The sequence below is a fragment of the Malaclemys terrapin genome, chromosome 10, assembly GCF_027887155.1.
Source record: "Malaclemys terrapin pileata isolate rMalTer1 chromosome 10, rMalTer1.hap1, whole genome shotgun sequence".
Classification (NCBI taxonomy): Eukaryota; Metazoa; Chordata; order Testudines; family Emydidae; genus Malaclemys; species Malaclemys terrapin.
The window spans coordinates 5527833-5551332 of record NC_071514.1 but is presented as its reverse complement, the minus strand read 5'-3'; the positions used below and the strand labels follow the sequence as shown (position 1 = coordinate 5551332).

Below are 23500 nucleotides of genomic sequence, written 5' to 3'. Positions count from 1 at the left end.
TGACCAACACAACGCGCAACGAATTGTTAGCGCTCAATACATTAAAAATAGTGTTTTCTGATCCCGGGCCGTGCTGGATGTAGTCCCGGCTGGAGGGGCCGTGACCTCAGAGGGGCGGGAAGGCGCGTAGTTCGCTTGTGCTGACTGAGAGGCGGGCAGGGCGGGATGGGCTCCCCCTGGCACCAGGCGGCCCGGCGGCTGTACGACTGTCTGCTGCAGTGAGTGTCCCCGCGGCCCGGGACTCCCCTAGAAGGGCTCCGGCAGCTGCCCAGCTCCGGGCCGCCCACTGAGGGGCCGCCGGCCGGGCGACGGGGCAGCGGGGAAGGGAGACGGGCTCGTGAGGAAAAGGCCACGGGGCTCGGCCCCGAGCGGACATCCACGGGGTTGGCCCCACCGGAGCCATTGCAGCCGGATCCGGGGTGGGGCAGCTTGGAGCGTTATTGCCACTGCTTGGGTGGAGCGGGTCCTCGCCCTCCCTCGGTCGGAGCGATGGCCTTCGCCGGCGGTTACATATGATAGAGGTGGTGGGTGCGGGGCTCTCGGGCTGTGCTTTGGCCGCCCGACCCCAGTCCTTTCCAGAGCATGGCAGGCAGGCTGGATCCGCCTGCTGGGGGGAGGATTTTGCTATCCTAGGTAGACCCCCTACCCAGGGCCGGTGCTACCATTAAGGCGAACTAGGCGGTTGCCTAGGGCGCCAAGATTTGGGGGTGCCAAAAAGCGGTGTCCCCAATTTTTTTTTTTTTTTACAGCCTTCCTCCCCTCCACTTCGCCCACCTCCCAGGTTTGCAGTGCTAATCAGCTGTTTGGTGCCACAAGCCTGGGAGGAGAATTAGAGTGGGGGGCGGGATGCTCGGGGAGGAGGCGGAGCAGAGGTGAGCTGGGGTGGGGAGCTGCCGCACGGCTCCCCCGGGGGGGGGGACTGCCACGGGGGTGCCTGGGTGGGGGGAAGCTGCCACAGGACTCGGGGGGGAGCGCAAGGTGGAAGTTTCCTCTAGGGTGCGAAACTTCCTTGCACCGGCCTTGCCCCTACCTCACCCTTCCCCACTGTAAGTGCGTCAGGGTTTGCCTCTGTTTCTACCTGGTCTACACTTAAAAATCAGACTGACCTCACTAGGTCGCTCAAGGGTGTGAAAAATTTCACGCCTTCAGTGCCATATTTAAACATTTTATGAAAGCGAATGTTAAAATTATATAGTATACAGGTTGAGGAAAGAGTGTTTGTACATCTGGGTATAGTGTTTAGAATAGCCACAAATTCAGGGTTTGGGTTTAGTCATAAGACACATGTAGTGCATAAGCAGCAATCACCCAAATTTAGGTGAATGAATTTAAGAATATAGTTTAGAGATTTAGCATCTAAGTATTCGGGTACATTAGTCATGGAAAAAAGTTATACAGAGAGTTGGTGGTGGAAAGCAAAATATATCAATGAGTGAATAATTGAGAATTTAGGGTAGGTTGTCCATTTAGAAAAAAACAGTCCATCAGGAAAGTATTTCAGTTACTTTCCCGACTGTGCTTCTCATCAGCACTCCAGCTTATCCCTCCTGGTATTGTCAAGGTCCGGTGATGTGTTCTATGTAGATTTTTCTTGACTGCCTGATGGCGTCCAACACCATGAGTTGCCGCATCAGCTGAGCGTAGCGTTGACCGATGCCATGTTCTCTCAGCACTCGCTTATTACCGGAGTCCCATGCACCCAGGGCTCTGATGATCAGTGCATGAGTTTGAACCTCGTAGCCCCTAGCTCTCAGGGTGTCTATTATATCGACTTAACACCCAGTATAGATGTGGCTTGGTTGACGGAAGGATTCTTCCACAGACCTTGCTACTGCCTCTTGGAGAGGTTGTTTAACTACATCGACGAAAAAGCCCTTTCTGTTCAAGATGGAAGTGTCTACACTGGCATTACAGTGGCACAACTGTAGGGTTGCTAACTCTCCTGGTTTGGCCAGGAGTCTCCCAGAATCGGGCTCGATCTCCGGAGGCTACTGAAGCCAATCTGGGAGATTTTAGGTCACTAAAAGTCTGGCGGCGCAGCGGGACTAAGGCAGGCTCCCTACCTACTCTGGCTCCATGCCGCCCCTGGAAGCGGCGACATGTCCGGTAGCGGCTCTTAGGAGGAGGTGTGGCCAGGGGGATCTCTGCGTGCTGCCCCCACCCTGAGCGCCAACTCCGCAGCTCCCATTGGCCGGGAACAGGGTACCACAGCCAATGGGGGCTGCGAAGGCGGTGCTTGCAGGCAGGGGCAGCATGCAGAGCCGCCCGTAAGCCTAAGAGCTGCTGTTGGACATGCTGCTGTTTCCGGGAGCCACCTGAGGTAAGTGCTGCCAGACGCTGCATCCTGAGCCCCCTCTTGCACCCCAACCCCCTGCCCCAGCCTGCACCCAAACTCCCTCCCAGAGCTCCCACCTGAGCCCCCTCCTACACCCCAACCCCCTTCTGTACCCAAACTCCCTCCCAGAGCCTGCACCCCCTCCCACATCCCAACCTCCTGGCCCAGCCCTGAGCCCGCTCCTACACCCAAACTCCCTCCCAGAGCCCGCACCTAAGCCCCCTCCCACACCTAAACTCCTTCCCAGAGCCTGCACCTGAGCCCCCTCCTGCATCCCAACCTCCTGCTCCAGCCCTGAGCCCCCTCCTGCACCCCTGCCCCAGGCTCAGCCTGGAGCCCCCTCCCATGCTCCAAACCCTTTGACCCCAACCCGGTGAAAGTGAGTGGGGGGAAGAGTGAGCGAGCGACTGAGGGAGGGGGGCTGGAGTGAATGGGGGAGGCCTCGGAGAAGGGGCAGGGGTGTGGCATTGGGGTAGGGGGCGGGGCAAGGGTGTTTGAGTTTGTCTGATTAGACCAGAGGTGGGCAAACTATGGCCCATGGGCCACATCTGGCCTGCGGGACCCTCCTGGCCGACCCCATAGCTCCTGGCCCGGGAGGCTAGCCCCCGGCCCCTCCCCTGCTGTTCCCCTTCCCCCTCAGGCTCAGCGCACCCCCGGCACAATGCTCTGGGCAGCCGGGCAGTGCAGCTGCAGAGCCACGGCCTGATCCGGTGCTCTGTGCTGTGCGGTGGCGTGGCTGGCTCCAGCCACAGCCGCACCGCCAGCCACCGGCACTCCAGGCAATGCGGTAAGGGGGCAGGGAGCATGGGGAGGTTGGATAGAGGGCAGGGGAGTTCGGGGTGGTGGTCAGGGGCGGGGGTGTGGATAGGGAGACTCCGGCAGATGTTGATCTTGAAACTTTATTTTTCTAAAGTTTATAAAATTAACTAGATTTGAAATAGATAATGTAGTGTAAATGTAGTTTTATTTGGAGTTAGTAGTGTGCCATATATTAAACTAAGATCCGAGGCTCATTTTCTTTCTAGTTTTTAGAGACAAATGCCATTTGGGGAGGGGAAATAAGAAAAAATAAACTAAGTGACTATTTTGTTTTATTTCAGAGTATATAATGAAGGTATCCCCAAAGACCCATTTCCCTTTGAGGTAAATACATTTTGTTTCTTTTATTTAAAAATAGCTCTTTAAGCTTAAAATGGTTTGAAAAATGTCTAAAGCTATCTCAAAGGTCATTATTCATTTTTAAATTTATAACAAACAGGAGTGTAGAAGAGAAGCATCTAATCTTGGGATCTGGGCAAATTGGCATAATTTTAAAAATGAGTAATGTTTAAAAACAGCTTTTCCAAAGCTAGAAAATAAATAGCTGAATAGAAATGACAAATCCACCCATACCTTTATTGCACTCCTTTTCTTTTCATATTCAAACGCCTGAGTAAAGAGCTGCACAGCCTTGAAAGCAACAGAGTTGGGCTATTTGGCACCAGCTCAGGGAGTGAATTCCAAAGTTTAGAACCCCTTATGGAGAAACTGTCATGAGAAACTCACCCTCTCTTATACCAAGGGGACTACAGCTTGAGTACCTCCACTGACTGCAGCTGCAACAGTATGGCATGGGAAGATGGCAATCTCTTCGGTCCTAAGCTATTCGGGGTTTAATAGGTCAACTTAAACCATGCATTTCCCCCGGAAACCAATAGGCAGCCAGTACAGATTCCAGAGCTGTGATTCATGATATGCTGTTATTAAGTGGCTTGCAACATTGTGCATCATCTTAAATTTCTCAGTTGATAACGTTTAGCTCCATGTAGAGTACATTGCAGCAGTCTTATCTTGAGGTGAGAAAGGCATGGATTATTAATGAATGGTTGAAATGATAGTAGAAAATAGTTTGTTGTGTAATTAGTTGATTTTGAAATCTTTATCACAAAAATGTCTTCTAAATACAACATGTAAATGCAATACATTAACAAATTTTCTTTTCCTTTTCCAGGCTGATGTCCAAGTACATTTGATTGGCGAGGGTTGCAGAAGTCCCTTAGAAAGTTTTTGGAATGGAAACAGTATGATATTCATTATGCAGAAAGCAGTAAGTGGGTTTTGTTTGTTTTGTTTTAAAATTAGAGCCTTACATTTACATCCCTAGAAATGTTCAAATATATTCTAATTTTCAAATTTACTTGTGCATTTCTTTTAAAGGGACATGTTGAACTAACTGACCAAATAGAAGAATCACAAATAGATGATGCCACTTATATTTCAGAGTTTACACCACAGAAGGGTTCTGGACCAGTTGCTCTATCTGTTACAAGAGGAAAGTAAGTTTCCATAGTTTTATCTTTTTGTTTAAAAGCAGTTTTATACCTTATTCAACACAAAAGTAAATTCTGTGCAGCAATGTAACTAGCATACTAAGTGTTGTGTATAACTAAACTAAACAGCAACAGGGGATGGATCACTTGATGATTACCTGTTCTGTTCATTCCCTCTGAAATACTTGGTGCTGGCCACTGCCAGAAGACACGATCCTGAGCTAGATGGGCCTTTGGTCTGACCCAGTATGGCTGTTTTTATGTTCTAACTAATCATAGGAATTTGCAAAGCAGATGGAATTTTGTGTGTATTACGTATATATTTTCCTCAAACCGTGTAGACAATAATCTAGAAGGAGAAATCTAGATATTTCATACTTTTGATGTTATCCTCATTATTGTTAAGAGAACAACAACTATTCAAACGTGAGACAGCAACCTTTGGCAGGTTTGGCCGATTGTGGTTCCCACTGGCCACAGTTCGCCGTTCCAGGCCAATGGGGGCTGCGGGAAGCGGTGTAGGCTGAGGGATTTGCTGGCCGCCGCTTCCCGCAGCCCCCGTTGGCCTGGAACGGCGAACTGTGGCCAGTGGGAGCCACGATTGGCCTAACCTGCAGACGTGGCAGGTAAACACACTGGCCCGGCCTGCTGGGGGCTTACCCTGGCGGGCTTCGTGCCAAAGGTTGCCGATCCCTGCACTAGATTTTGAAGTAGCGTAAACAGAGAGGGGTTAGCTAAAATCATGCTAAATTTTGTTAATGATTGTTCTTTTCTTTCCAGGCAACTGATTTCACTCTATACAATGGCACAAAATCCAAACATGACCCATTTGAAGATAAGCAAACCAGTTGTGCTTCCTCCCCTGTGGATAAGATGTGACCGCTCTGACCCTGAACATACCTGTTGGCTAGGCGCTGAGCCTCTCAAAAATGGGAACAAAATCACAGGGATCAGTTTCCATATAGTTACATGTAATGGTAAGTTCCTCCTAGCTATGATGTTACACAGTCAGCCCTTCACCAAAGTTGAAAGTGGGGAGGACAAGAAATAAGTGAGAGTTAATACGGTAACAGCCTGTATTGCCATGATAGTTGTCCACTTGTGCTCTATAATCTAAATTTTCATTTTAAAATAATTGTCTCTAGCCCAAGTTGTATCAAAAATAACCTTCAAAGTGTGAATGGAATGCAATCCATGCAGTGATTTCCAGACAGCTCTTCAGACAGTCTGACACACTAACTTTTAGAGAAGTGAGAATTGCTTCCATTCATCTCACTGATATATAGTAACTGAACCCTACTAAACATTTAAAAATGCCGTTAAGTTGCACTGCTAATTGTACAAAAACAATAGAGGGATGATTGTATTTTGAAGAATAGCTTTACTGTGAATGGCAGCTCATTTTGGTGTCACAAGCGAGCAGAATTTGCATTGTGAGTGGATCTTGGGAGAATACCACCACTTATTTTTTCCATTTTGACCACTTAATAATTACATCTGAGTGCTAAATTCAATTTGTGGTTAGCATTTTCTGAAAGCCTCTCTTCCTTTTCCAGGTCCTACAGCTGATAAAACCTGTTTTGCAAATCTAGAAGACCTCAAAAAAGCACACAAAATCAGACATCGCTCATCTATTGTAGGTTTTTCATGCTTTCCCACCCTTCAAAATATTGTAAATTTAATTATTTAAGTTGTAAGATTCTTAGTATATTGGTTGATTTGTGGGACATTTTTGTGGGACATTTTTGTTAGCTTTATGGCTGGTGTTTATATCTTGATCTGTAGCACTGTTAGCTCCTGCTAATCTGGGAAGCAAGGAACCACACATGGTACCTAACTTTTGGATGTGCTACACTGCAGTATGTTTCTCTGACAATAGCCAAGTTTTATTTTTAAAGTTCTCTTAAAAATGTTTGATTAGTGGAACACCTTTCCAGTACTACATTGATTTGGCATTTTAGGGCTCTTTTGCAGGCTTCAGGAAGTATCACATAACATTCTTTTGAAAATAATCCTTAGAATGGTAGATTTCAGTTGTAAATGTCTATTTAAAATATATTCATTCTAGGTGACAACCAAAGGCTTTGCTCAATATGAGCTCATTCGAGCCACTACATTGGAGGATACAGTGGTTGAATCAGAGAGTAATATATATGTTGATATTACTTGGAATATTGTGGATACGATTCTGCAGACACCTCCACTCACTGCAGCGGCGACATTGGTAGGAGAAAAACCCTTGTCATTGTTTATATCAAGTATTGTAGATCACAGAAAATATGCTAATTTTTGCTGGTTATATTATTGTTGCAGTAGCAATATAGTGTGTTGATAATATCCATAATAAATAGTTCATCCGTTCTGTTAATAAGGTTTTAGCAAATTTTTATTCCAGAGTCAGAATCTGATGTGTATTTTGGAATTTTCAGAACATTAGATTGGAATCTGGGGACCCCAGGAGTCCTGTGTTCCAGTTACATAGAGAATTGCAGTTTCTCCTTGTAAGTATAAATGGTGAAATTCCCAATTGATATCAGTTTGGTTGTCGTTATACCAGGAATGGTATTTTTACATTTTTTGTGTTCGTAGAATCAGAGAAGGTCATCTACTCCAACCCCCTGCTCAAAGCAGGACCAACCCCAACTAAATCATCCTAGCCAGGGCTTTGTCAAGCCGGGCCTTAAAAACCTCTAAGGATGGACATTCCAGCACCTCCCTAGGTAACCCATTCCAGTGCTTTACCATCCTCCTAGTGAAATAGTCCTAATATCCAACCTAGACCTCCCCCACTGCAACTTGAGACCATTGCTCCTTGTTCTGTCATCTGCCACCACTGAGAACAGCCGAGCTCCATCCTCTTTGGAACCCCTCTTCAGGTAGTTGAAGGCTGCTATCAAATCTCCCCTCACTCTTCTCTTCTGCAGACTAAATAAGCCCAATTCTCTCAGCCTCTCCTCATAAGTCATGTGCCCCAGCTCCCTAATTGTTTTCGTTTCCCTCTGCTGGACCCTGTCCAATTTGCCAACATTCTTTCTGTAGTGGGTCACGCAAAACTGGACACAATACTCCAGATGTGGCCTCACCAGTGCCAAATAGAGGAGAATAATCACTTTCCTCGATCTGCTGGCAATGCTCCTACTAATGCAGCCCAGTTAGCCTTCTTGGCAACAAGGGGACGCTGTTGACTCATATCCAGCTTCTTGTCCACTGTATTCCCCAGGTCCTTTTCTGTAGAACTACCGCTTAGCCAATCAGTCCCCAGCCAGTAGCAGTGCATGGGATTCTTCCGTCCTAAGTGCAGGACTTTGCACTTATCCTTGTTGAACCTCATCAGATTTCTTTTGGCCCAATCCTCCAATTTGTCTAGTTTCAGAGTAACAGCCGTGTTAGTCTGTATCCGCAAAAAGAAGAACAGGAGTACTTGTGGCACCTTAGAGACTAACAAATTTATTAGAGCATAAGCTTTCGTGGACTACAGCCCACTTCGCATCCGAAGAAGTGGGCTGTAGTCCACGAAAGCTTATGCTCTAATAAATTTGTTAGTCTCTAAGGTGCCACAATTTGTCTAGGTCACTCTGAACCCTATCCCTACTCTCCAGTGTGTCTACCTTTCCCCCCACTTTAGTGTCATCTGCGAACTTGCTGAGGGTGCAATCCATCCCATCATCCAGATAATTAATTAAAATGTTGAATAAAACCAGCCCCAGGACCTATCCCTGGGGAACTCCGTTTGATACTGGCTGCCAAGTAGACATCAAGCCGTTGATCACTACCCGTTGAGCCAGATGATCTAGTCAGCTTTCTATCCACCTTTATAGTCCATTCATCCAATCCACACTTTTTTAACTTGCTGGCAAGAATACTGTGGGAGACTGTATCAAAAGGTTTGCTAAAGTCAAGGTCTGGTGGTCTGTAGTGGACGCCCACTACAATACCAAACTTGTTGCTCTCGCCTCTAAACTTAACCCAAAGACTCTGAACAGGCTTTTCTCCAGTTTCATACTAGAGCTCTGAGCAATCATACCACTTTCTTACATACAATGGAACTCCACCTTTTCTCCCACGTCCTTCCTGAACAGTTTATTCTCATCCATGACTGTGCTCCAGTCATGTGAGTTACCCCACCAAGTCTCTGTTATTCCAGTCACATCATAGTTCCTTGACTGTTCCAGGACTTCCAATTCTTCCTGCTTGTTTCCCAGGCTTCTTGCGTTTGTGTACAGGCGCCTAAGATAACTAGCTGATTGCCCTACTTTCTCAGTGTGAATCAGGAGGCCTCCCTCTGTTGCACCTTCCTCGTGTTTCCTCCCGGTATTCCACTTGCCTCAGGGCTTAGGTCTCCATCCCCCGGTGAATCTAGTTTAAAGCCCTCCTCACTAGGTTAGCAAGCCTGCCTGCGAAGATGCTCTTCCCTCTCTTCATTAGGTGGATCCCTTCTTCCTGGAACAACATCCCATGGTCGAAGAATCCAAAGCCCTCTCTCTGACACCACCTGCGCAACCACGCATTTACCTCCGCAATTCAATGGTGTTCTTATTTAGAATCTCTGTAGCTGTTTAAAAGGTTCTTTGAAATTACATGAATATATTAAGTGCAAAATAACTTTTAACGCAGTGTTAAGGTTGAGAAATAAAGAACACACAAATCAGAACATTCTAAACATTTCTAATACAACACCAGCTTGGCAGTATTGCATACCATATCTATTTCTTGGTGGAATTTTCATAGAGTGGGTAATTCTTTTTTTTTTTTTTTCAAGTTTAATACACTTTTATATTCTATGTTATATGCAGAACCTCAAACAAAATAAGTGTCTCTGGATTTTTTTGTGCTGTTAGGTTTTGGCTGAAGGCTTGAAGACTGGCGTGACTGAATGGCCTGAGCCTTTGGTAGCTGAATCAGCGGTTGAGCTCGTCAAGGAACTTCTGAATGGTATTTTTGTTTAATAATTTGAGATGCTATGATTGGGTAAAATTGTGCGGAAAAGGGAAATCTTGTAATAAAAATTTATGTTAAGAAAAAAATGGCAAGGGGCTTAAAATTTCACAAGAATGAAATGAAAATGCCACATAATAAGATTATGATAGTATTGGAACTGGAGATGATAATTTACAAGCTACAGTAGTCCACCAAAAGTGTTCAAGAAACAGATTACTTTGTATACCTCTAACTCTCCTGGTGAAATCATGAGAATCCTGTGCAATGGGTAAACCATAGTGTTTTTCCCACATTGTGGAGAATAGGAAGAAAAAAAAATGAAATGAGACAAATAAAAATCTTTCCTACAACAGTTGACAGACTGAGAAGGGCAAGAACACATGTAAACATAGTAGCCAAGATGTCAGTGACTAGTGATTTCAGTACACCAATCTTTGTGTGCCCAACTTGTGTTATCTTTAATTATCCTGACTTTCAGAAAGTGCCAAATGCCCACTCGCTGAAAGTCTAAGGTGTCTCTCACTGAGGCTTCCAAAAATCACTAGTCACTTCTGAAAATTCTGGCCATTAAGTGCAAAAAAAATCTTGTCAGAGAGACTACAGACATGCGAGTTTAAGGTAATAGAAAATGGATGTAGAAGAAGAGAAACAGAGAACTTTAAAATGAAACTGAAAATATCCACAAAATGACAAAACAATTTACTTTAAAAATACACAAGAAGGGACCATCCCAGACTAAACTGTCCTTAATAGATGGGCATTTAGAAATAATATAACAAATCCTTCCGTTATGCAGCTGACTGTATTAGATGAAGGATTGTTGTGATTTTCTTCAATGTGTGCGCACCCCGCTCCCCCCAAACCCTTCTCTTTCCCTTCCCTGCCCTTGGGGAAGGCAAGGAACCCATGACAGCATTATGAGCTCCTTTTGAGTGGGGGAGGATTTTTTTCAAAAGCCTGATTAGATCATCTACTTGAGGTCCCTTCCAACTCAAATAATTCTATTATTATCTAATTCTGAATAGTAGAAACACTGTTTAGAAGGAATCACAAAGAAAGAGAATACCTTTCAGTATTTGTTATCCATCCATCTAATATCTGTGAGTAGGACCAAAATTGTAACATGTCTGAGACTTACACTGTTGTTCAGCTGTACATGATGTATCATAGTGGTACAATTCTTTTCCCTCCCACTTCTAGATTTAAAGAATAAACTGGATGGATTTAATACATCAGTACATAAAAATGATGCAGAGGTATGTGTATTTTCTTGCTTTCACTGTCTTTGCAGTAGTTTGAAAATCTCCCCTGTTGTCCTTACTCAGAAGGAACTGTAAGAGATCTATTGTTTCAAAGGCACATGTAGCCATTGGGCACTTAGCTGAAAGTCAAATGTCATTTGTGCCTTTTCAAAATCTCCTTCAATGTTTTATATTTTAGCATTTTCCCCAGAGTTTTACCTAGCTTTTAATATTGATTGTTTTATGTTCAAAGAGAAGTAGCTATGATCTTGTCCAGCAGGCAACACCAATCCTGATGGATAGGAGTGGATTAACTCCACAAAGGTCTGCTTCCTTCTCTCTCTTTCTCTTTACCTACAGGTTGGAGATCTCTCTGATTTCTTCCAAACATGATCACTTTTCATCATCTTAATCTTTCCCTTTCATCTCCTAAAGTGATAGTCTCATGCTGCTATTTCACCTTCTTACATGAAGCTACTTTGATCTCTGTGCCAGTTTCACTCTGTCACTGGCTTGACTCTCCAGTGGTCCATGGCCTACCAGAGGTTCTGGAAACTGGCACGTTTATCTATCTAGCTGTTAACACACATCACCATAATAACTTCCTGCCTTAAATAACTTCAAACAATTTTGTAGGGATTTTAATATTTTTTGTATTTTTTTGTATTTATTTTTAATAGTTAGTATTTATTTATTTATTTGTCTCTCTCCCTCCTCATAAATAGTTGAGATCAAATGGAAAATTAATTTATTTGACTTAACCTTCCTATAAAAAGAAAAAAAAAAATCTCAAGTCTGTGATCTACTGTACACCAACAAAATGATAAACTTTAGTCCTGCATCAAAGATCATGGGGAGAACCATATGCTCAGAAGAATTTTTTTTTTTTTTTTTTTATTTGGTACATTACAAGTCGTACATTAAAAACAACAAAAAAAAATCACACAACTCTATCATCTGTGAAATCTGTGCAGTATTAGTCATATCCTTTACGGGTGCTTCTCTAATTCCATCACTGCAGCTGTTTATGCCAGTACTTTTCAGTCTATACTGGTATAGCCAATTGTAAGTCACAGTGGAAGGACATGTTTGAGGGAATTAGCGTCAATTTTTACTCATCTAGGCAAGCATTCTGGTCAAGCTCTGCTTTGCAATGGCCAGAAACCCTTCCTCCCAACAACAATGTCATTTTGTGGGCACATAACCTTTAGGAATTAGCTGTTTCCCAAGAGGTTAGGACAGTGGCTCCTTGCTACTTTGTTAAGACTTGGTCAAAGCATGTTTCTTAATTGGTATGAAATATGTTTATTTATTGAACTACTGATTGGGTGGGAGAAGAAATATTAATCTTGCAAATAGACTTGGCTATTGGAGAGGATTTGATTTATGTGGCTCTTTAGAACAGTGGTGCGCAAACAGCATGCGAGATTCTCTGGGATGTGTGTGAAGAAACTGGGATCCTGTGGGTCCTGCAGGACTCTCTGTCATAACAGTGGGAACAGGATAAAAATAGAGTGGGTCTTGTGGGGCAGGACAGGAGCAGGATTAAAAATATAGTCCTCTCGCGCTGCAAACAAGAGCAACCACCAGTCCCCGGCCACTCAGCTCTTAAGGCCGCACTGTTGCCAGCTGTAGTGCAGAAATAAGGTGGCAAGGGAGGGTAGGGTGCAATAAATTCTGTGAATTTTAAAGGAGGGGCACGATTGGAAAAGTTTGCGCACCACTGCTTTAGAATGTTATGACAAATGTTTGACTTTATTTTGAAGGACCATTTTCAAGTAAAACTCTCTCTTTCAGAAAGTCCAGTGTGACTCAGCTGCAGTGGACAGCTCAATAAAATCACTTTTTAGTGAGCGAGGAGACCTGGATTTTCCTGAACAGTTGTGGTGCAAAATGAGAAGGAGTAAGTGTTTTATCTTTTTCTCACTGCCTTATAATTTTTACACATTTCTTATACCACTTTTTTATATATACTTTAAGAAATTGGTATAAGTTTCTCCAGGTTTTAAGAACTGATTAACTCTTCAGGCCTAAGGCTTGTTGTCATTCATTTAATCATAAGATAGCATGTTCTACTTACAGTATTATACGAAAGTATGGTGACATTTTATGTGCATATTTTCTCTTTGCCAACTTGATTGTTAGTTCTTTTTAGCAATAAATAGTGCTTACCTACTTCGTTTCTGACAGCCATTTATCTATAAAATAGACTTTACTGGGGCTCATGGGATATATTTAAAGTAGGTAGTTCTGTAGAAAATGTTATAGATGTCAACCTTTGCAAATAATATTTGCAGTCTTGGGGTCCTATTAATTAAATCCATTATTGCTTTTTGATTATCAAGTGACAGTTTGGGCACATAAGTGCCTTTTTTTACTTGTAGGGCTGACTTGGAAGTCAAGATAATTCTTTTCTGATGTGAATATTGCCATAATAATCAATGCCTTTGTAACATCAAAAGCAGATGACTAAAATGTACTCTATATAAATGTACAACATACCCTACTCAAGTATATCAGTACTTGAAGGTTTCCGCTGATGCAAAATGCAGACACTTGTCTCTTAAGTGGGGCAAGCAGTTAAAAGCATATTTTAGTTTCTGTGAAGCATGAAGCATTGTTACCTGTTTACTTCGGTTTGTAACAATCACCTTGAACTATAGTCTATAAAGCCTGACACGGTCTAGGACTTAGTTAACTGAGAAATCAACTCTCTCTCCTCATGTCCTGTTAACAGTAATTATAAACTGTTGAGTTGCTTTCACTGTTGGTTCTGGAGCTGTACTCTAGGACAGGCATTAATAAAGGGGCATTCTCTGGAACCTGCTCTCACGGACCTCTTGTCAAACTTCATGGTGTAGTGCAAGACCTCTTGGTACAGTCACACATTTAAACTAATCTTTGGGCTGTTCTATGCAGTTCTATGCAGGTTTTGTTGTTCTTGGGAGTTTTTTAAAGTCCTATATTTTGTTCATTGATCAACTTTTTTATCATTTATGTGGTAAAGGCAGACAGATGTTTTTGTAGCCATTATAAATTAAATATTGGAATAACTCTTTTCTCAAGGTGTCGCTTCCTATCAAGACTTGGTAGAGTGTTTCACACTGATCATAAAATCCCTAGAACATGGTGAGATACAGCCTTGGGTATGTATGTGTAGCCTGAATATGTTTTCATGATAAAGTATCAGCTTTGGTTGTGTAAATAAAGTAGGTTACATTTCTTTTAAATGTTTGTAAATTGCTCCTCATTTTGACAATATTTTAAATTCAGTTTTTAAATAGTTCACTATTAGTTTCTCTCTTTTTTTATAATGTCCTGCTTGTAAATTACTCTGTATATTTCATCTACATATTACAAGAAAACATCTTATTTTTTAGATTCATCAAGAGAGTAGCAGTTTACTAAGCAAATTGATTCAACAATCCTATCATGGAGCTATGGAGGCTATTTCCCTCAGTGGTGTCACTCCAATTCAAATGCTTCTGGAGATTGGTCTGGACAAAATGAAGAAAGATTATGTCAGTTGTTTCATAGGTAAGCCTGTTTTTTAAAACCATGACTGGAAATTCACAAGAAAAGGCTACTTGGCCTAAACAATCAATCATTTCTGTTTTTGTTGACCTTAACTTCACCTCTCTGTCACCTTAGCCTTTTTCCTTTATTGCCCATAAAATCTGTACTTACCACTTAGTGTGTTCTTTTGCAAATTAAAAGTACACCTTTACCCCGATATAACGCTGTCCTCGGAAGCCAAAAAATCTTACCATGTTATAGGTGAAACTGCGTTATATCGAACTTGCTTTGATCTGCTGAAGTGCACAGCCCCGTCCACCCAGAGCACTGCTTTACCGCGTTATATCCGAATTCGTGTTATATCGGGTCGCGTTATATCTCAAAATAACTATGGCTTATAACTAAGGCTGTAAGAGTTTTCTAAACTAATCTTTTTATGTAGGTTTTCATAAATGTCTAAATGATGGAAACCTATCAGTCTGAAAAGTCTGAAGGGAGAAATTTGAGTAATATCCTATTGATTTAACTGGATCCTGTTTTTAGGTGTGATAATGCACTAGGTGGGGAAAAAATATGTGTGTCCTTCCTTACTGTCTCTTTCCTCCCTTCTTGTAATCAAAAGGGGTTGAGGAGAAGACAGCCAAGAATACTGACAGTATAATTTATTTTACAAAATGAATAAATTGCATTCTTGAGCCACACCTTGAAACAGCAGCTAGCATGTAGGGTGTGTGTGTGTGTGTGTGTGTTTTTAAATTAAATTGTTACTTCAATGGTGTTGTGGCTTTATCTTCAGTCTCACAGTTTCATTGTTTCTTTTGCTTCCATTCTGTTGTTGTTGTCTCCCTTTTTGTTTTCCTATTTTTGTCATTGTCACTTTTATCTTACTCTTTGTTGGAATTATTATTTATCAGGGTATTATCACAAAACTAATTTAACCATAAATTCCTTTTATTAAATCCAAAGGTCAAATGACATTTATACAATTGTTCTAAACATGCCTAAAAAGTCTAAATAATAAGCAGTTTACTACCTCCAAATAGTAACAAAACATTTATAAGCATTTGATCAGGATACTTACAAACAGGCCATACTCAGGGAGGCTTAGATCCATAGTGGTCGACTCCATCGTGGTCTGGCAGGTATTACCAATGAAGACTTTAAAAGTTTACTTTTTTTATATCCATTAACAAACTATTGATGTCATTGCCAATTATCGGACCTTAGCTAAGGCCATACGAAGGATTTTCTTATATAGTCAATTATTTACTGTACCTGATACCCAATTGATTGTGTTTTATTACTATTACTTCAGCCCAAACCTTAAATAAGATAACACTGGTATTTTGAAGGGTCACTACAAGTTTAACACAATAACTTTTCTTTCTGATGTTCTCATTCTTTTTGGTCACATGCTTTGGGCCTATTGCTCATGGTGATATCCCAGTTCAATTTAAAACCATAGTTCACCCAATCTAATGTGGGCCTATATTCCTATGCTACCTTTTTCAAGGCTTCTCTCTTCACCTTTTCTTCATTCCCTGAGTCTTCCTACCACACTGCCAGCCTGTATGCACTCTCATTTGCTCACCTGGTTTCTGTTTCTGCTGCTTCAAACCTTACGCTGTTTAGGAGGAAGAAGCGTTGAGACCTTTAGGGCTGGTGACTCAGCTGATCCTAGCACCTGCTATGCCTACGACTGCTGCCCCTTTGCATTTCCATGTAGGGAAAATGCCATGTTGGTGGCTGGTAACCACTGTCTCCAACACCAGCCACTTCATGTTTCTCTTTGTACTTATAGCAGTGAGTACAAACAAGTCCTCAGGTGTGGTGATTGCACTCTTCCCTTAGTGTGGCTTCCTGTGGCCACCTGTTTTGCTTATGTCTGAAGCTGCCACAGTATGTAGCATGTTTTTGTTTCTTTAAAAAAAAAAAAAATCTTTATTTGTTTTGCAGGCCAAGAACTTGCAACATTAACCTATCTGGTGAGATATTTTAATTCTTATTTTGAATGCAATATAGAGTTTTGACATATACTTGTTTAGATTAATTTTCTCTCCAAATTCATAAAGCCTATTTGCAGGACTATGACATATATTCTGAGTTCTCAGCCTTGAAAACTGAGTGTTTTAAACACTTCTTTTTAACTCTGGCGAGGGGGGAAAGGAAGGAGAAATTAGGTCAAAGCTGAGGTACCACCTTCAATGTCCTTATTTACAGAGCTACTTCCACTTGAAAAATATGATAGAACCATGCCCAGGATTTTGTAGGGAGCTGTGAAATCCTGTCCATTAATTTGAATCTGCTCCTGAGAATAGAGTTCTTACAGCTGTTGAAACAAAATTTTAACTTCAGTAGTAGAGAAAATTTACATTCAGTCATGAAGGCGCACACTGCAGAAGGATTGCAGTTAGAAATAGGGTTTTGTAGCTCTTGCATTACGGTGCCCCTGAAGGTTTTGCTTGTCTGTCACTCTTTTCAAAAGCTGATAACACTCTGAATTGGTGTTTCATATATATCTGAAGTGAACACTGTCAACTCTGACAGTCCTAAAATTCTACTAGAAAAACACTTTTTCTTCCGAATCATATTCTTGATCATGGAAAGTCTGTCACCTCCTTAAAATTAGGGTTGCTGTATGGATAAAATATCAAAGTGTGGGCTTAATAGCTTAGGTGGTTGGTAACAGCAGCTTAGTCCCCTGGGTAGGGCACCATATTTTAGGTCAGGAAATCTAGATTCTCTTCCGTACTCTGCCATTGACTTGCTGTGTGACCTTACGCACAACAAGTCACTTAACCTCTGTGTGTTTTTCCCCATCTGTAAATGGAGATCATATTTCCCCATTTTTGTAAAAAAATTCAGACCTAAGAATGAAAATCACACTATGAGTGCAAGATGGTAGTATGACATCTCCTCATTTCATTTCCAGCTCTCTGGCTCAAACTCAGACCGAAGCCCTGGTTCAAACCTACTGAAGTCATTGGTAGTCTTCCCACATCTGTGGTGATCCAAAATTACCACCATGTTACAGCTGTTTGACCCATGTGAAAAGAATTGGTAGTCTAGACCGTAACCCATATCGCACAAGCCATCCCATTTAGCATTTTTATTGGTATTTTCAGCAGAGAGCCAAAAATTGCATGGCTATGGAGGTTAAACTACTTTCTCACCTAAGAGATGGACTTTCCAGGTCAAGGTTGGGGTATATTTGCAGATTAAGAGGGAACTTGAACTCTTGCCAGTTATCTTGCCAGTATGTCCCATGTACAATCCAGTGTCTTTTTCACCATCGCTAAACTTTTTTTTTTTTTTTTTTTAAAGTAGGCAAGAGATTGACATTCTAACTGCACTGGCATTTGACTCAACATCAACAAACTGTGTGTTCTAGGGTTACTTCAAGGTTGTAGGTTTGCATGGAGTGTTGCTTTTCTCAGCTGCAAGAAAGTGCATGATGTTTAGTTTGCAAGAAATCTGCTTAATGAAGCATTCTGAGAGCAGGATTTTTATAAATCAATACCCTATTTTCTCATAAAAAAGGGACAGACAAATGTAGCAGAGAGAGTGGACCTTCAGAATGTGTACAAATTGAGTACCCATCTGCTTAGCATATTTAACCCACCCAGCACCAACAGTTACCTTTTAAGAGCTTTGTTCATTTCTCGTTTTCAAGTCTATATTTTCTTCTCTAGGACTACTTCATATCCACATCAGTAGAGCTACAGGAGCAGGTTCATCGCATTCAAAAACTTCATCATATGCTGGAAATATTGGTCAGCTGCACAGTCTTTCTTCATTTCAAACATGAGAACCTCTTCCCTTTGATGCAGTAATTATTTAATTTTTACTTTCTGCCATTAAATGTCAATAATAAATGGATTATTTTGAATAACTAGATATAGTCAAAAGCTAATTTTTTATAAACTGTATTTTATTGATGATGATTGTGAGGAACGGGGATGATACAGGAGCATTTGGATCTTACTGTTCAATTTTTCTGTCCTGGTTTAGTACCCTTTCCCCATACTGGTTTAATATACTTTCCCAATCATCTTGGGAAGGCGTTCAGGAAAATCACGAGAATACTAATTTTCATTTTCTTCTCTTCTCCCTTTTCCTTTCTGAGCTCTCAGATCCCAGCCATTCCTCCATTCTGAACTATGTAAAACAGGTATTCATAAGAACATACCTTCAGAATAATATTCAAAACAAATATTTAGTGGGTTTTTTTTTTTTACATTAGCTTTTTTGTTGCTGCAGCTTCTTTCTTGCATGTCTTGTTTTATCAGCCATTTCAAGTCATGCTTCCAAACCTTGCAATTTTTTGAGGCTTTCATCCATTTAGCTCTCAACTAGCGCAAAATCCCAACATATTTCATATTTATTTTCAATGGTACAAAGCTTCTGTGACTGGATAGTGTGAAAAATTAGCCTTCCATTTTAAAAAATACCATGGTTTTAGAGGGAACATTTGTGAGGAATAAATTATTATGCAGTTGCAATTTGTCAAGTATAGTAACTCTTATGAAGTCACTGTTGTGATCTGATCATTTTCTACTGTCCTGGGAAGCAAGAGCCAAAATCAAGTTTTGGAATCTATGTTTCAAGCAAGTGCATAGTAACTGATCTATTGTCATGAAACCATGTAAAAGGAAGTTAGTTTTGTATGTATATTGATCTGGGGTTGAATAGTTGCATAAACACTTATCCAAGAAGTAATAAGTAACAGTATTTGACTGCTTTTATCACAGGTCCTGCATAAAATATTACAAAGAAAATCCTCTGAATGAGAAGCATGTGTTTCAGCTACCAATCAGACCAGCTGTTGTCAATAAGTTCTATCAAAAGTAAGCCAAACCTCAGTTTTCATAATACGGAAATTCAAATCTTGATTGAGTACATAATTATTAGGGTTTTTTGTACTATTTGATTATTCCCTCAGTGATCATGCACAAATATGGAGGGTGGAAATAAATAGTGGACATGGTCAGAAGGAGGTTAAAACAGTATGGCAGCTTAGTACTAATCCTCCTGTTGAACATATGGCTTCGAACAACCTAGGTAAGGAACCATTTTTGGTATAAAATATTAAAGTGATACTGTCAGCTTGAATTTTTTTTAAATTAAGTAGTGATGTATTGTTTTGTTTGATCCAGTGTCTCATATAGCACTTTTTAAACAGTGTGTCTTAAATATTTTTTAGTTACTTTTTATGCATAAGAATCTTTTCAGCAGGGGAGAAATTGACTATATGTGGAAAAAGTGAAACTGGCTAAATGTAAAAAGTGTTGCTGCATACACGAAGTAAACAAATGGGGGGGGGGGGGGGGGGAACCTTTCCGTTATAGTATTATTAGGTATTAGTTGTAACTATATGAGGTGCAAAATTTTCAGTGTGTGATGATTTTCCTTCCCCAACCTGACAGTTACTTTTAAAATTAATTGTAGCATAGTTCTAAATATAACTATCTTTGAACTTTGGCATCCCGCTTCTCAGTCCAATAGAGAGAGGGCAAATGTATTGTTAACATGAAGAGTAGGTGTCCAGATTCACCATGTTGGCTGGAGTACATTTTAAAAAACTCTTGAAAAGCTAGGGAAGAATTCCAAATATAGGACAGTGTAGAGTTCATTTGCCTTTCTTTTGACAGTGGCAAAAGAGATTAACGTTTTAGTAGATCTTGGACATTTTCTTATCTTTCAAAATAATTTTGAGAGCCTGTTAATTTCAGTGGAACTTGGTGCTTATAACAGATTCTTGAAGCCATCATGTCAAACTTTCTTATGAGCTGTCATCTGTAAGAATACCATGTTAACACTTAGTTCTTTTGTATTGCAGAAGTACTTTGTGATACAACAGTTAATGGAAACACTGAAGAAAGTATGTATTTTATTACCATGGCTAACTGCAGTCAGGTGCATTTTGCGTAAAAGATTGCTGTTGTACAGATAGACGCTTAGAAGGTACAGTAAATGTAAAATATTGTCAGCATATCTGCTTCCCCAAGTATATCTAAATATATTTTATGGTTGGAAGAATGATACCCTATATTTGGTAGTTATTTGCTGTTGTGTGTTGAAGTTAGAATCTGCATAGACCTATAATTCAACAGTATGTGTACAGTTTGTTTAAATACTTTGTAACATGCAGTTATTTTTAAAAAATATATAAAATGTAATTGCTTTAAAAACTAATTTTGATAGTTTATAAATTATGAATATTTTACTTGTTTACATTGTTTTAATTTTATTTTTATTGTTTATTGTACAATGTAGTTGACCAAGAGCAAACAGCGTTATAAAATCTTTGCTGGTGTCGCATGATGTTACATCAGTAAGACCTATTTGGAGAGATGCTCTTCCAGTGCCATATACATTTTGTAAAAGAACTTCAGTTTTCTCTAGTCTGATATTTATATTTTGGAGTTTTTCTTCTCATCTAGCCCAAATTCAGCCTTCCTTCAAATGCAAATAATTGATTTTAATCACTTTTTTTCATTTGTACTTTTGAGTTATTTTCATAAAGAATATTTATATAACTATTAAAACATGTTGATTTGATTATTTACAGTTAAATATAGCCTTTACATTAGATTTGGTACTACATTTTGCTAGGAGGATGCACATTTATCTAATTATATAGCATAACATACATTTGTTCTGTAATTTGAGGCTAAAACTTTTTTCCAAATGTCAGTACTTACAGTTTCTGTTGTGCAGAAAAGCAACTGCCAGCATTCATTCCTTTGTCGAAAATGATATAGATGGTACCATGTTATTAATTTTGACCCCAAAATGTAGTTAAAGATGTTTTCGCTCTGGTTTTATATACCAAAAAAGCAGCCTTTATAGTTTGAAAATGGCTCATTGAATCAGTGTATGAGATTTTTATTTATTCAAATGTATATAAATTATTTTAATAGATGATAGTCAGTTTAGGCCTTAGCATAGGTTGTCATAAATTCAAATTTAAATAAATCATCTGTCTTTAACAATAAAAACACATTTAAAATTTAACTTTAATTTAAATTTAAAATACAGTTTAAATGTGTGGGTTTTTTTAAGTCATTGACTTTTATTCACTCTTCTTGAATAGAAGCTAAGAAATCTATCCATTTTGTGCACAGTTAATCTGACATCCACAAATTTAGTTTGTGTTTTGGAATTTTGGTAAAAGTTGAACATAAAGTCTTGCTTTGAAGGAATCATTTCAGGCCAAGCAATGGCAGGTTGCTAGCCATACTCTGGAACTAGTTCAGTTCTGTATAAGCAGGTGCATTTTGATTAAGCTGGAGCAGGACTGAATTTGGTACAGTATCTTAACTTACATGTCCAAGTCCTTGGATCACATTTTTGTGTGTGTGCAACATTCTCTAATAAAGAAAGAGATGTATAATGAGTAGGCCCTACCAAATTGACAGTGAAAAATGTGTAATGGATCATGAAATCTGATTATTGTCGTCGTATTGCCACCCTTACTTCTGCACCGCTGCTGAGGGCAGCGCTGCCTTCAGAGCTGGGTGGCCAGAGAGCAGTAGCCACCTGCCGAATGCCCAGCTCTGAAGACAGCATTGCCACCAGCAGCAGCGCAGAATTGAGGGTGGCATGGTATGAAGGGGGTTGTCATTTTGGGGGGTAGCAGAGCTGACCTTTATGGTTGGGTGACGGTGGTGACTGTCCAGGGTGCTGTGGTCACTCCAACTATATATATATATATACACACACACTCTCTCTCTCTCTCTGTCAGTCAGTCAGTCAGCCTAAAGTCCCTTTAACCCCCGAGCGCTGGGCCAGGAGCAGGGCTGGGAGTTCTCCAGCCGGGGGTACTGTGTGCTGGGCTACAGCTGCTAGTCCCGGCTAGGCTGGGGAAGGAGGGGACTTCCTCTTCCCCTGCGTGGGCTGCTTCCAAGGCAGGGTCAGCCCTCCCTTCAGGAACCTTCCCCCGGCTCCAGGAAGCTACGCGGCTGCTGGCTGGGAGCCCAGCTCTGAAGGCAGCACCATCACCAGCAGCAGTGCAGAAGTATGGGTGACAATACCATACCATGTCATCCTCACTTCTGCGCTGCTGTTGACAGTGGCGCTGCCTTCAGAGCTGGGCTCCCAACTGTCCAGCTCTGAAGGCAGCAGTTCAGAAGAAATGGTGGCAATAGTGTGAACTCCTACAATAGCCTTGTGACATCCCACCCCCCAAAAAGCCCTTTCTAGGTTGGGACCCCCACGGTTACAGCACTGTGAAACTTTGATTTAAATATTGGAAACTGTGAAATTTACTATTTTTATAATCCTATGACCATGAAATTGACCAAAATGGACCGTGAATTTGGTAGGGTCCTAATGCTGAGGTAGGTCTAGTGGTCTAAGCATAGGACTGGACATCAGGATTCCCTACTTCTGGTTCTGGCTCTGACCATAAGTCTGTGAACAAGTCAGTTAGTCTATCACATTTATTCCACCGGTGTGCAAAATTTGGGTTAATAATACCTAATTATTATTGTATGGAGATGACTAGTTAATGTTTATGCAATGCCATTAAGATTTTGAAGTATGATATGCTGTAAGTATTCTATGTTCATATTTCGTAATTAGCACATCATCACTGTATTTTTAATTACCATGGAACAGGTTGAAAACAGAACTTGCCAACAATCTGCCTATCCTTGAAATATATATTGGCAAGCTTTGAAACAATTTAATCTCAGTCACCTGTTGTCCTAATGAAGAAAATGCATACACCTCTACCCCAAAATAACGCGACCCGATATAACATGAATTCAGATATAACGCGGTAAAGCAGCGCTTCGGAAGGGCGGTGTGCGCACTCCGGTGGGTCAAAGCAAGTTCGATATAACGCGGTTTCACCTATAACGTGGTAAGATTTTTTTGGCTCCCGAGGACAGCATTATATCAGGCTAGAGGTGTACTTTGCAAAACATGAAGGAAGATAAAACCTGCAGTTGAATTTTGATAGAATATAATACTGAGACGTGAATTGCTTTTGTAAGATTTCTAAATTACGTCTTATGGCTGAAATTGAATAAAATGTAGAAGCAACAATATGTACACAAAAATAAAGCTGATTTTTTTTTTTAACATTACAGTGTTACGTAAAGGAGGCATCTGTGGAAACCTTTAAAACAGTGTTAGAATAAGAGTGGCATTTT

At 40.9% G+C, this 23500-nt stretch overlaps 1 protein-coding gene across 2 annotated transcripts; it reads left to right on the top strand.

Moving 5' to 3' along the window:
- The first annotated feature begins 132 nt into the window (after positions 1 to 132).
- ZWILCH (zwilch kinetochore protein) lies at positions 133 to 23475 on the top strand. 2 transcript variants are annotated; one of them, XM_054041000.1, is made up of 19 exons: positions 133 to 218; positions 3436 to 3478; positions 4326 to 4421; positions 4532 to 4650; positions 5425 to 5621; positions 6201 to 6280; positions 6713 to 6868; positions 7074 to 7145; positions 9483 to 9576; positions 10783 to 10838; positions 12621 to 12726; positions 13890 to 13969; positions 14204 to 14360; positions 16296 to 16324; positions 18032 to 18168; positions 19091 to 19186; positions 19282 to 19400; positions 20179 to 20303; positions 23438 to 23475. In XM_054041000.1, the coding sequence occupies exons 1-18, from the start codon at positions 166 to 168 to the stop codon at positions 20268 to 20270; spliced, it is 1782 nt and encodes a 593-aa protein (XP_053896975.1). In that variant the 5' UTR covers positions 133 to 165; the 3' UTR covers positions 20271 to 20303; positions 23438 to 23475. The 2 variants fall into 2 exon arrangements, with proteins under 2 accessions (XP_053896975.1, XP_053896973.1); XM_054040998.1 differs by lacking the exon at positions 23438 to 23475 and having other exon boundaries at positions 20179 to 21240.
- Positions 23476 to 23500: the final 25 nt, after the last annotated feature.